Here is a 13286-nt window from a genome sequence, read left to right as displayed (position 1 = left end):
ATAAATTTGTTTGCAGCCCAAATATTTTTGAAGATTTCAGTCTTTCATTTAAAAACATTTATTGAGTAGAAAAAACACCAAGCCAAGGAATAACAGTTTTTAACATTTGGCACATGTGTTGGTAACCACCACATTATTTTGAAATTGATGTAACTTAAGTATTTTTATGATTTATTCTTTACTTTTTAAATCGACCATCTAGAAACTTATGACTCATCTATGAACTTCTGCTTCCTTTGGGGTATAAATTGACCTCACAGAGGATTACAGGAGAAGACCAAGTTCCTGTCCTACATGTCTGTTAACGAGATACACTGCAAAAACACAAAATCTTATTTCTGGTGTAGTTGCAATGAAAATATCTTAGTGCACTTAAAATAAGACAAAAATAACTTATAAATAACTTTTCAGAAAGGTATAATAGCTGGCAAATTATTGTACTTATAACTTGGGGAAATGTCTTCTTATGGAAATAATCTGCCAGTGGAACCAGAACCTTTTCATCAATATTAAGGAATTATTGACTTAAAACAAGCTCATATGTCTTGGTGAAAAATTACTTGAGTTATTTTTCACTTATTTCCAGTAGGCTAAGGTATTTCTACTAGAAACCAGACAAAAAAACTTGGTAATATTTGTGGTTCTGGAATGCAATTTTATATACAATGACACTAAACGGATTTATTTAATAGAAAATCCACCAGAGCTTCATCATGATACTCGACAGAGCTGACCGGGACAACAAGCACAGTCAGACAGTCACAGCAGAAAATCTGCAGGATCAGAGGCCTCTAGGGGCCAGAGCAGTCTCTACACTGCAAAAAAATTAATCTAAACAAGTATTTTTGGTCTAGTTTCTCGCAAATATTTTAGTACACTTGAAATAAGACAAAAATAACTTAGAGGAACTTTACAGTAAGATACAGGAGCTTGATTTAAGTCAATAATTCTTGAATAAACATACAAAAGGGTGCTAGTTTCAGTGGTAGATTATTTCACTAAAAAGACATTTTCCCATTTTCGTATGGAAATAATCTGCACATTTTCATCAAAATTCAGAAATTACTGACATAGAACAAGCTCCAGTATCTTCCTGAAACGTTACTCGTAAGTTAGTTTTGTCTTCTTTCAAGTGTGCTGAGATATTTGAACTAGAAAGTCGACAGAAAATTCTTTGTAGGATTTTGTGTTTTTGCAGTGTGGAATAAACAGAGGCTGTTACAGACAATCAGTTCAACAATTGTGCGGCTCGGCCCGGATGAGAGACCCAACAGAGAGGACGTTAGCTCCGGCAGAGCCTTCAGGATCCTGGTGACTCAGATACACACCAAAGGTCACCTACGGTTCACAAAAATAAACTTATTAGACAATATTTTCAAGCACTTGCTCAATAAAACCAATAAACGGCGCGGAGGTGACTGTGGTTCTGTTTTGAACCCACCTTCCCAGTCCGGTAGGCAGACAGGCTGATGAGCGGCTCTTTGGTTTTGGTCCCCGTGTCCTGGTCTACTCCAATCATCTGGCACCTCCCGCAGCGACCTGCGACCTTTTGGTTGACCACACAGAGAATTAATTTCACTCCTGCTTCCACCAGGTGTTCTGGAAAATGTCCCCTCTGCTCACCATGAACCGTGTGTCGCCAATAATCAAGTGTGACCAATTATCCTCCTCAAAGGGTTCTGCTCCAGCGATGACTAAATTGGCGCGGAAGCGGCTGACGACGCTCTGCGTGTCGAGGAGCTGATGGCCCTCACAGCCGTCCTGCCTGCGGAGGGGAGCGTGTGTGGAAATTACATGCTATTTTTCCCCGCGCTGCATCAAAAGAGCCACTGTAATGTAAATGTGCGGACGTCAATGCGTCCCAGAGCGATGAATAAAGTGTTGTGTGTTCCAACCTGCTGCTCATTAGATCCTGAATGAGCGCCACGCTGGCACGGTTGATCATGAGATACTGAGCTTCGTTCACCAGGGAGAGGAGCGGGGAGTCGGCAGCTAGAGAAGAAAGACTTTATATCACCCCGAAGATTTGTTTCATTTCAGGAAAAACATTCTCATTTACAGTTTCTGCGAACTCCTTCCACAGAGAAATCGTAAAAATTAAGTCCTATGCTGATTAGTGGATAAAAAAGTGATTTGAGTAAATTCATCAATGCTGATCAAATGTTGACTGGGAAAATATAATATGAAAGGCAATTATGAGTGAGACAGAAACATCTGTCATGAATATGTTTCCCTTTCAGCAATGAAGAGCAGCTACAGTGCTATTTTTTCACATTTTGTCACATTATAACCAAAAAGCATAATTTCCAGGATCTTGAGATTGTTTTTGTATCAAAATCACAGACTTTGTGGTTCTACTTTAGAAATATTTGCTACATTTTCTCCTTTCCAAAATCTCCATGCAAAAAAATAAAATACGAGAAAAAAGAGAAAAGCACACAGACTGGACAGAAACAACTTGATTCTTTAAAAAGCTGATTTATATAACAAAATATGTTTTATGTATTTGTTAAAATTTGTTTGTTATGAGACAGATCTGTGAAAAAATTGATTTCCACTTCCCCCCTGAGCTGCTACTGCTGTCTGAAGAAATTTACCACGCTGTCAATAAACCTCATGTACTTGCTGCTAAATGTGCTTATGGCAGAGAAACAACTTAACCGTTATAGGAAAACCATTTATCCGTCATCACTGGTGGCCATGCTAACTAGCCTTAGCATTCACAACAGGCTGCAGTGTAACATAGCGCAACACAACAAATCCAAACATGCAGCCAGAACTACAGCCATTCAGATAAAAGCATATTAGAATGGCCCAGTCAAAGCCCAGATATTGACCTAATTGAGAGTTTGTGGCAAGATTAACACAATTTATGACACTTTCTGTTTAGTCAAGTAGAACCTGCAGCACAAGGTGGGTCTGTAACTGTGATGTACTCGGCACAGGAAGGCTGGCTGCCACACTTTTCAGATTTTGTCATTTGTAAAACATTTCAAAAATCACGTTTCCACTTCCTATTGAGATAAACAACAATAAATAAATAAAAGTTTGTAAATATGAGGTGAGTAAATCTGAACAAGATCCGAGGGTAAAAACACTTTTTCAAGAAACCATGAAAGGACAATTCAGGTTCTTTACATGTGTTTCAAATGAATAATTAAGTGAAATAAAGGCGAAAACAATCTCTTTAATGTGCAGCCATCTTTCTTAATCTACAACAACCCAAACAGCGGCCCAATGCAGACATAAATGCTGAGGATTTTTCTCCTGGGGGATGAACGTCTCAACTTGTGAAAACAGGAAAGTTTGGTGAGTTAAAGCCGAGCGGATCGCCCAGATGACGCCATCCCGACTATCTCACGCCGAGTGTGAAGACAAAACACTGAAAAGAAAGCCTGGATTACAAATGACGAAAGACACGGGTCTGTACCAGTAATGGAGGATCAGCGAAAAGGATGTATCTATTGCATTGTGGGTAAATGAAGGGTGGAAGAAATATTCGATTTCTTTAAGGTTAAGCTGGAAAAAGACTTGCGGCAGAGGCAATGATTTCAGAATATCCGCTCTCTACTCTCTATAAGCTCCTAAAGAAAAACTCCTAGGGTTCAGTTCATTAACTCTTGATGGGAAAAAAGCCATCTTACCTTTATTTCTTTTAGGTTTTTCCACACAATTAGGGTGTGAAAAGTTTAAAACAGATGCAAAAAATGTAAGAAGTTATAAAACTCCTCCACAATTCTACCATTTTCCCTCAAAACTTTTGTTCAAACTTCAGGTTTTGCAAACTATAATAAATAATTTTCTGTACAATTCAACTGAAAAATAAACAAACCTCTCGGTTTCTAAATTAATCGACGATTATTTCAATAATCGATGCATCACCATTAGCAATTAAACAAACAAATATTATGTGACAAACAGCAACAAGATGTAAATAATCATTGGTGCTTAGTTTCAACTATGGCAGCGATACCAGTATGTTTAAAAAAATCGTCTGATACCGATGTTAAAGCCGATATATCATGCAAACCTAGAAATGATTTATCATGGTGAATTTCCAAAGTCTTAAAAATCTGTAATTTTATCAGGAGCCAAAATATCTATTATTCACCTGGTGATTATTGTATTTTGTTGACATGTAAATTGAGAATTTTTTGTATTTGACTCTAAGTCTGAGGCATAACAGAGTCAATCAAGCTGAAAGGCGCTGCAGAGAGGCGGTTCACGCAGGTCAGGAGCTTCCTGTGGAGAACTGCAGCTTTTAGCATTGATTTTTTCTCTCCTTTGTAACCTTGAAGAAGTTTTACATAAAACAAGAAGCATTTAATCCACCAAATGAAAGTTCCTAACCCAAAAGGATAACATGACCTATTTAATTCTCAGTATGTATCCTTTTGTTTGACAATTTTCTTTCAGAGTTATTGTCTCTTAATAATAACAATCAGAGAAGGCAAGAGCCCTTGAAAATATTTTACTTTAGTGGATCCTTGACGATAATCGTAACGGTCCACGGGGGTTAGGATATCAGCTGAAAACTGGAGAGAAAGTAAAATGTGGTGTTTCCAGACAAAAGGATGATAATCAATAGAATGGGCATAATCTACGAACATTTGAAGAAGAGGGATCAACAGAAGTCTTGTTTATTTGGGGAACAATAGTGGGTTTAATAGTCACACAGGAACACAGATAAAGTTATGAGGCAATAAAAACAAAACACCTTTTATAGTCATGGTTGGTTTTGTTATTCAGTCCCTCAACACAAAAACTGAAATTATAAAGCTGGAACAGCGAAGGACTCAAAGAAAAACTACTGATCTCTAAAGAAGCATTTAAATCTACAGAAAACACCAGATTGTTTTGTAATTGAAAACATGGAGGTATTGATTTTATCATCTAGGTTTGTTTGATTGCACCTCCAAGCTACTGAGCAATTTATGCTATAAATACCACAAATACCCCAAAGTTTAAGCAGTTTCAATTTCAGTAAAGCTTTACTCAGAGTTATTAAGAGTTGCAACAATACATGAATGCAAACCAGTGTGCTACAGTGTGACCCTGGCAGGTAATAAATGTATTATTATTATTATTATTAATAAATGTGTGTAATATTTAAACTTATCCTGTGTTTTGTAATATTAAGTGTTTTCATTTGATAATTTTTGTTTGATTCCTGTGAAGTGTCTGAGTTCTTTTAAAAAATTGCAATACAAATAAAAATATATTCTTCTTATTCTTATTGTTACTTTAAGGATGTTTCATTTTACATAAATGCATAAATTCTAGTCAAAGATGACAATTTTCAGTAGACTTGAAAATGTGATTAGATGTAATGTTGACCCTGTTTGCGGTTTTGTGATAAAAATCTAACTTCCTTATGAAGTTGGTATCCTGAACATATAATTTTTTTAAATCTTATTTGAGCCTAGGTTAAACGTTTGTCACTTTCATTTTCTCATCTTCACTTGATTTGTGTCTTTATTTTATTTTGCTAAGAGAAAATGTGTCAGTGATGCCAAAGCAGTTCACACCAAACCAATGCAAAGTGGAGAAGTACTTTAACTATTTTGATATCAGATATCTGAGAAAAAATGATCCAAAACTCAACTAATACCACAAAGTTACCCTTACATTTAGCAACTTTCAGACATAGAAATCAAACGCTTCCACTACCTCCTTTGCACGTTACAGTTATGCACTACTTTGTTCTGGTTTTGCACATAAAATCTCAGTCCAGTTTGTGTTTGTAACAAGACAAAATGTAAAAAAATTACAAACTTTCAAAAGTGTGGAAATAACTCGGCCCTAAAAACTGAAGGAAAACTTACAAATTAAGTTGGTAGTGTATTTTTGTGACAAATTATTAAATTACTGAGCTGTGTTATATCTAGTTTGACTCAAATAAATAAAATAGCATTAAATAATGCATACTAAGTGCTATGACACTAAAAAAATTCAATATTACTTTTATAGTTGTTACACAAATAATAGGTCAATACCTTCCTGTTGTTGGCTGCTGCCACTGTTGGAGAAATATAAAATATCAAACTTGTTAAGTGTAAATTTATCAGCTGATTTTAAAATAACATGGTACTCTTAAATACCAGTCTGCCTTTCAAATTCAAAATATATTTTTTTCAAGTTTGCTGGTTTTCTAAGGTGAAAATCAACAGCCTTAATAACACTGGCATGATGTAAGCTAATTTAAAACGATGCTAATGATAGAAGGCATGTTACACACATAGAGTAGCTTATAAATAGTGATGACATGTTGGTTTGGGAGAGGCGGTGGGGGGGGAGTCATAATCAAAATCTGCTTGGGGACCCAAAAAGGCTTGGACCGGCCCTGTCCCCATGTATGCATGGTTTCTTTTCATACATGACTGTTGGCTTGTCTGGTCTGCCTAAGCTGCTCTATCTGAGTGTGTGCTGGTAGTTTGTCCTGTGTGTCTGCATGTGATCCTGTGATGGACCTGGACAAAGAAACCAGCCCCCCCCTCCTCAACCCGGATAAGCGGGTTAAGATACTGGATGGATATTTTTGCTGTAGCTACCGTCGGCTGGCTTCTTCTTCATTTCTCGTGTGTAATCAGGACGTTGTCTTATCAGGCGGCACGGCTGTCCCAGGAAGTCTGAAAGCCAGGATGCAGCCTCGTCTCCGCAGTCCATCGTCTCCACCCTGCGAGACAGAAGAGGATTATTTTCAGGATGTCCAGGAGGCATTTCTTCAGAGCTTCATGCTTCCTGCTATTTGCTGCGACATCTAATCCAAGAGTCGGTGAATAAATAGCGTTTCTTCTTCTTCTTTTTTTTATGGTGACATGTCATGTGGGGATATGTCAGAGGAGATTAATATCTCCTTCTTATTGTTTGTTTGGCTATAAAAAGTCGTGGGCAACAAGACTTTTCTAAGAAGCAGAGAGAAGGAGGCCTAGACAAGAAAACAAAAACAAAAACAAGGCAGCACTGAGAGAAGAGAAAAATGTTGATGTGTTTTCACCTGTCACCGCAAACTTTACTGTGACACACACGAGAGTCTGCGTGCCGCCGAACGTCGTCTTCCAGGGAGACGGACACCGTCTCCATCCCTGCAGGGCAGAGAGGGAGAAGAGGGAAAATCCTCTTACAGGAAAATTCGCCTGATTGTGACTTTCCTTGTTAGGCAGTGAATTATTTTCAGTGAGACGAGCAGAGACTCTCTGACCAGACGCCTGCAGGAACAATTTGTTTGCAGCGAGGTGGACTTGTGGACGAATGAGGCATAAACGCGTCTCTCTCTTCTGACTCAGACACACGCCGTTGTGGTTTACCACCATCCAGCCTCTGTCGTACAGCAAACCCAGCGGCCCCACCGGCCAGTCCTGCACCTGCACCAAGAACAGCACAGAGTCCAATCACATCCAGAGAACCACACAAAGACCAGAAGGGATGCGCTGAGTTATGTGCTACAACCTCGTATGCGCCGCAGGATTTGACGGGGTATACATAGATGTTGGTCAGAGTGTAAGCCTCCCCGGAGCGTTTTGAGCCTCCATGTCCAAATCCTTTACAAGACGCTTCTGCGGATTTCTTCTCAGCTCCTTGGTGGACTTGTCCATTAGAACTTTCAACTGAAGGGTGTTGATTGGATTCCTCTGATGGCGGCCCAGCTGTTTTCAGCTTCTGCAGCCTGACTTGGTCTACTGTGACGGGTTTCTCCACAAAGCACTCTGCAACAAACTTTAGGAACTTTTGACAGTCTTCGAAGGTGGACATGTAGCCGAAGGACACGCGGACGGATCCGGTCGGCTGGCCGTCCACCAAGTCCATGTTGTCCCCGCAGACATGACCTGCCTTGAAGAGTAAAATAAAAAAACCCCACATGCTTCATTTCAGCAAACATTCACCTTTTGTCATTTTCATGCAACAAAAGAATTTCTATCCTTCAAACTTTTTCACATTTTGTTACATTGAAACCAAAAACTTAAACGTTTTTATTGGGGTTTTATGTGATAAAGCAACACAAAGCTGTGCATAATCATAAACTTCTTCTCAAGAAATACAACCAGACTGCAACAAACAATCAGGTCTGCAGACGCCACACATGCTGGACACAAACTGTTTATATTACCTTTAGATTGTCTCAAAGCAGTGGTGTCACACTCATTTATGTAACTTATTTTGGGCCAAGATCAGGAATGTTCTCAAGGGTTGGTTGTGGCAGAATGTACTGATAAGTTTTTGGTAAGTACTTCTTAAAGTTAAATAATATTGAACATCTTTTCACATTGATCAATCCTTTAAGAATTTTGATTATTTTTGTGACTTTTAGCAATTAAAATCACAGATTTTGTGGAGCCAATTTAGAAATAAAGAAATTATGCGATATTTGCACTTATACATGGCTGAATATACATGAAATACCTTAAAGCATCACAAACTATGTGTGACACTGAAATGATTTTATTTCTACTTGGAAGAGTTAATACTTGTGAAATTATTATAAAGCACTTTCTCATCCTTTCTCTCCTCAAAAGAGAGAAAAAACAGGAAGTTGGAGTCGTTTTTACAGCTTTCCAAGGATTTTGTAGAGACTTTATATGAGGTGTCAATCAATATCTTGCAGATTTAAAGTCTCCGGGCGGCACTATGTTGGACCCCCAGAGCAGAAACAAACACAGGAAATAACCAGAGTTAGTCCAAGAGGAAAAACATTATGGCTCTACCTTAAAACAACCTATTTCCAGGTGTTAGAATGGCCCAGTCAAAGAGTTATTTGATTTGGATTGGGGGGAAATGTATCGTTTTCTTTTAGTTCACAATTCTGTGCTACTTTGTCTTATCATATTTTAGCATTTTCAGTATAATGCTAAAAAAAACAAAAAGCTGAAGGGGTGTGAAAACGTTTGTGCTTCCTACCTGCAGGTTTCTCTTCATCTGCTGGTTGGAGATGCTGAGGAAGGCCTGGCAGGCCCCGGTGTTGCAGAAACAACCAGTTCTCACATGAATATTGTACAAACTGGCCATTCTGTCCACCTAGCAGCAAAGAGAGAGGACTGCTGTAGTATTTCCCAGAGATGCATAAACACGCATTAATTAAGCAATTAAAATATGAAATGAATCCCTTCAATCACATGTACCTGTGAGTACCCAATTATCTGTCCACTTAAATCCAGGAGGTTAAAGTTCAGAATCGCTCCCTGAGTGATTGGACTCTCAAACTGGCCCTCGGTGTATATCTGCGCCACCGGTCTACCGTTGCCATGGCAAAGACTTGAGAGCAGCATGTAAGTGTAGCGTGCCAAGCCAAAAGTGTGCTGCTGGATGTTGTGCATGCTCCCTGCAGGCAAAAACAGATAAAGATGATAACAGTTTCAGGTTCCCATCAGGAATAAACTGAATGCATTATGATTCTGATATTAAAAAATAACAAGTGTAACCTGTTATCCTGTAAAGAGATTCAAACCCATGGTTTAAAGCGATGATGTCCAGGAAGGAGACAGTGCCATCTTCAAATCTTTATCAGAGAAATGAAACGTATTACAATTAGGCCTGGCAGGGTAACAAATGTTACTGGATGATAATTGCATTTATTATTGGAATAAATGATAATATTGGTGTTTTGAGAAAATTTTCATTATAATGGTAAAGGGATAAAAATGCAAGAACACATTCTCAGAAACTCCAAAGAATATTTAACTCTGAACCTGGAAAACATTTTAAATATTCCACATTAAAACAAAGTTGTCCTACAAAAAAGACCAGACTGAAGACTTTTCTTATCCAATTTTGGTAGAAAGAGATAAAAGAGAAAAACAATAAATCATGCAAATAGAAATTATTGAGCTTGTTTTACTTTATTATGTGATTAAGTGATTTATTGTATATTGCGACAGGCCTAACTACAGTTTTACTGGCTGCAGCACTTCACCTGTCAGAAATGTTTTCCACCTGCACATAATAATCCTCTCCAGAAAGGTAAGCTGCTGCTGTGCCTCCTCCAAAATAAGACTTTTTTAGTATGCCTGCTGCGTCGTTATGGACAAGAAGAGCCCCCAGACCCGTTGGGAAGCCGAATATCTTGTAGAAGGAAATGGGAATGAAATCAGCGGGGCAGTCCTGAAGGCTTAAAGGAGAACAGCCGACATGCGAAGCTGCATCAAGCAGCACGAACCAGCGGCCTGGCAGGTCGCACGCCGGGTAGAGGCGTCTCGCCTGGATGCCTCTCACATGGCTGAGAGGATACTTCCTCCCTGAGAAGTTGCTCTGCGCTGGGTAGCAGAAAAGGTGCGGCGTTTGGCAGGAAGCATCTTCTCCCTGAACTCTGTCCTTTGACCGGGTTGTCAGCTCCTGCGGTGCAACGGGAAGGTCAACGACCCCCAGGGGTGCAGTCCGTCCTCTCATGCCAACAACAGACGTGTGGCTGTCGGTGAGATAGCAGAAGAAACTGCCAGCTTCCCTCTTAGCCCCGGAGCTCCAGGGAAAGCTCTCAGCCACCAACTTGAGAGCAGCTGTGGAGCCAGAAGTGAAGATCACCGAGTATTCTTTGGAGGTGGTGTTGAAATGCTGCAAAACTCTGCAAGAAGACAGTCAGTTTTTAGTCCTTTGGACCGGAGTATCCCAAAGCTGCTGCGTTACACGGCGAGGCGCTACCTGTCTCTGACCCGCTCCACGGTGTCGTGTGTCAAGCTGCTGCTGGGACTGTGGCTGTGGGGGTTTCCTGAAGGGAAAAAGGCCAAAAACCTTTCAAGAATTATGCTGCTGTAAAGGACAGGCTGAATTTTAGAATTCATTTTTGTATTTATTTCAGTTCATACTAGTGGCTTATTTTGTGATACTTATTTTGTAGAACTATTTTATGTACTTCAGGTTTAAATCCACTAAAGCTGCAGTATGTAATTTTTTTGTTAAAACTGTAACTGTAGCATAATATGAGACAGATAATCTTTGTAAAAATATATTTCCTCCACCTCCTGAGCTGCTGCAGCTGTCTGAAGAAATGCACCACCAAAAACAACCAATCAGAGAAGGAGAAGGACCTTAGCACTGTCAATCATCCTTGTGAACGTGCTGCTAAATGTGCTAATGGTGGAGAAACAACCTTCAGTTACAGGCAAACTGTTCACTGGCCTTAGCTAACAGCTTTAGCATTCACAACAGGCTGTACTTGTAGCAAAGAGCAAAGGAGGTAAGAGAGCAGTGCGTACATAGGCTTGATTGGCTGCGCTAAGACCCGCCTCCTGGCTCTGATTGGTTGTTTTTATTTAGCACTGGAATAAGGCAGCAAAGCTTGATGTTTTCACAGATTATCTGTGTCACACCATGATTTCACAACATAGTGACAGTTTCAACAAATGTGTAAACAAAAAATATTTTTTTTTAAAGTTACATACTGTCGCATTAAATGAGGCTGGAGTTTTCTCTGTGAAGTGGGTTAAAGTGTCACAAAATAATTATTGTTATGAAATAAACAAATAAATAGAAAAAATAACAAGATATAAGACATGAAGCAATCCTGAAATGAATAAAGTAAATGTGATTGATAGGATTGATAGTTTAGTTTCTAAACTAAACTAAAGTTTAGTTTAGAAACTAAACTTTCTAAATATAATTTTGTTTTTATTTCATGAGAATGATTATTTATTGGAGTGTTTATTAGTTATTGGTAAGTAATATTTATTTGTGTATTTATTTATTGTTGAATGAAACAGCTCTTCATAAATGAAGGGACAATGACAAAAAGTTTGAAAAGGAAAAGTCAGATTTCAGACTTTAATGTCAAAACTCTGAAAAAGTCAACATTTTAAGAATTCTGGGATTAAAATCTGAATTCTGACGTTTTTGGTCCTAATAATCTTCCGTAGAATTCTTACACTGTACAAATAGTTCGGTTCTGTTGAAATGGACATGGTGAGCGATAGACCTGCAGGTCCTCTGGGTCATTCCCCATCCTGTTGGTGGCACTATTAACTAATGACCTGAATTCTGGTGCCGAATGAAACAAAAAACACAAAAATGTCCTTTCTGACTTTTCTCACCGTACAGATTCGTGGAAATGTCCCGGAAGTAGTTTCTGAGCAGAGACTCCGGGTACAGAGTGGCTGCAGCATGATCCAGATATGTAACTCCTGTTTGTTACAGAGAAAACAGGCCTGTTATAGTTGGATCCAGCTGTCCTCCGATCAGCGCGCCGAACCGTCTCTCTACCTTTGGACCTTCGGAACTCCTGCTCCACCACGTCCCGGAAGTTCCCCCCGTAGCCGTATTGATCGCAGCATTGCTGGAAAGATTCAAAAGAACAGAGATCGTGGAAATCCATCGTGGAGTCCGGCAGCTGGACGCACTTCAGCACGCTGCTGCTGTCATGATCAGCTCCAAAGTCCAGAGATAAACCCCGACTATCCGACTAAACACAAAGTCGCTCTTTGTGTTTCGGTTACCGTCCGGAACCAGAGCCTGCGGGCTGGTAGGACGGACAGTGGACGGTCACATGCGGACATGTGGGAAATGTCCGACATCAGAGCGACTTTACTCCGGTTCTGACTTCATTCAGTCCAAAAAAAGATAAGAAGAGACCATCTGAAGCCATCTTCAGATACTTCGGTTTAATTACTGATTTACAGTGGGAGCCAGAGGCGGTTCTAGAGGAAATGAGGGCCCCTCCCAGTCCCATGGTGGGCAGACTGTAGCCTCAGGTAGAAATAAAAAGCATCAACACAATGACTGGAGTAAGAAAAAATTGCAAAAGGGATGTCATCAAAAAATGTTTTGGGATTTTCAATAAAAAGGGATGCAAAAATAATTGACCTTATTGCAAACTAATACATTCACTCAGGAAACTTTCTTGATGCAGAACTTTTCATAGGTCAAAAACCACAAAATGCTTTACAATAAAACAAGCATTAAAAACAGAAAACATCCCTGAATCGCACTTTTCCATGTTTGAAGCCAATAATTAGATTAGGAAATTTGGTCGAATGAAACTTGATTGATAAAAACCTTTAAGCAGTACAGGTATGGCTTTTCCTTAAGCTCAAAATTCTCTTTTTATTTTTTAAAGTATGATTATTCGTCTGATGTAATATTCAAGTCTTAATTGGTTAATTTAATTTACCCTTACAGCAATTTTTTTTCATTAGCTGTGAGTGGAAAATAATCTTAATTAACAGAAACAAAAACTGGTATTAATCTCTGTAGATTTGTTCAGTGTTTATTTATTCAGTAAATTATTAGCAGAAAATTTGCCTACATGATGAGCATATCTAAAATATTATAAAGACAATGCAGTTTGGAAAGCAGAAATACATAAA

At 39.0% G+C, this 13286-nt stretch overlaps 1 protein-coding gene across 1 annotated transcript; it reads right to left on the bottom strand.

The window, feature by feature from the left end:
- Positions 1 to 42: 42 nt before the first annotated feature.
- mocos (molybdenum cofactor sulfurase) lies at positions 43 to 12605 on the bottom strand. The gene is made up of 15 exons (XM_032552687.1): positions 12184 to 12605; positions 12015 to 12104; positions 10630 to 10696; positions 9908 to 10552; positions 9417 to 9493; positions 9117 to 9316; positions 8896 to 9012; positions 7450 to 7830; positions 7202 to 7364; positions 6998 to 7085; positions 6552 to 6676; positions 1896 to 1992; positions 1624 to 1765; positions 1442 to 1546; positions 43 to 1338 (listed from the first exon to the last, which is right to left on the bottom strand). The coding sequence occupies exons 1-15, from the start codon at positions 12293 to 12295 to the stop codon at positions 1234 to 1236; spliced, it is 2514 nt and encodes an 837-aa protein (XP_032408578.1). The 5' UTR covers positions 12296 to 12605; the 3' UTR covers positions 43 to 1233.
- Between the last annotated feature and the right edge of the window lie 681 nt (positions 12606 to 13286).

Source organism: Xiphophorus hellerii, chromosome 22 (assembly GCF_003331165.1).
Source record: "Xiphophorus hellerii strain 12219 chromosome 22, Xiphophorus_hellerii-4.1, whole genome shotgun sequence".
Lineage (NCBI taxonomy): Eukaryota > Metazoa > Chordata > Actinopteri > Cyprinodontiformes > Poeciliidae > Xiphophorus > Xiphophorus hellerii.
The sequence above is the reverse complement of the archived record's forward strand: the minus strand, read 5'-3'. Positions and strand labels throughout refer to the sequence as shown.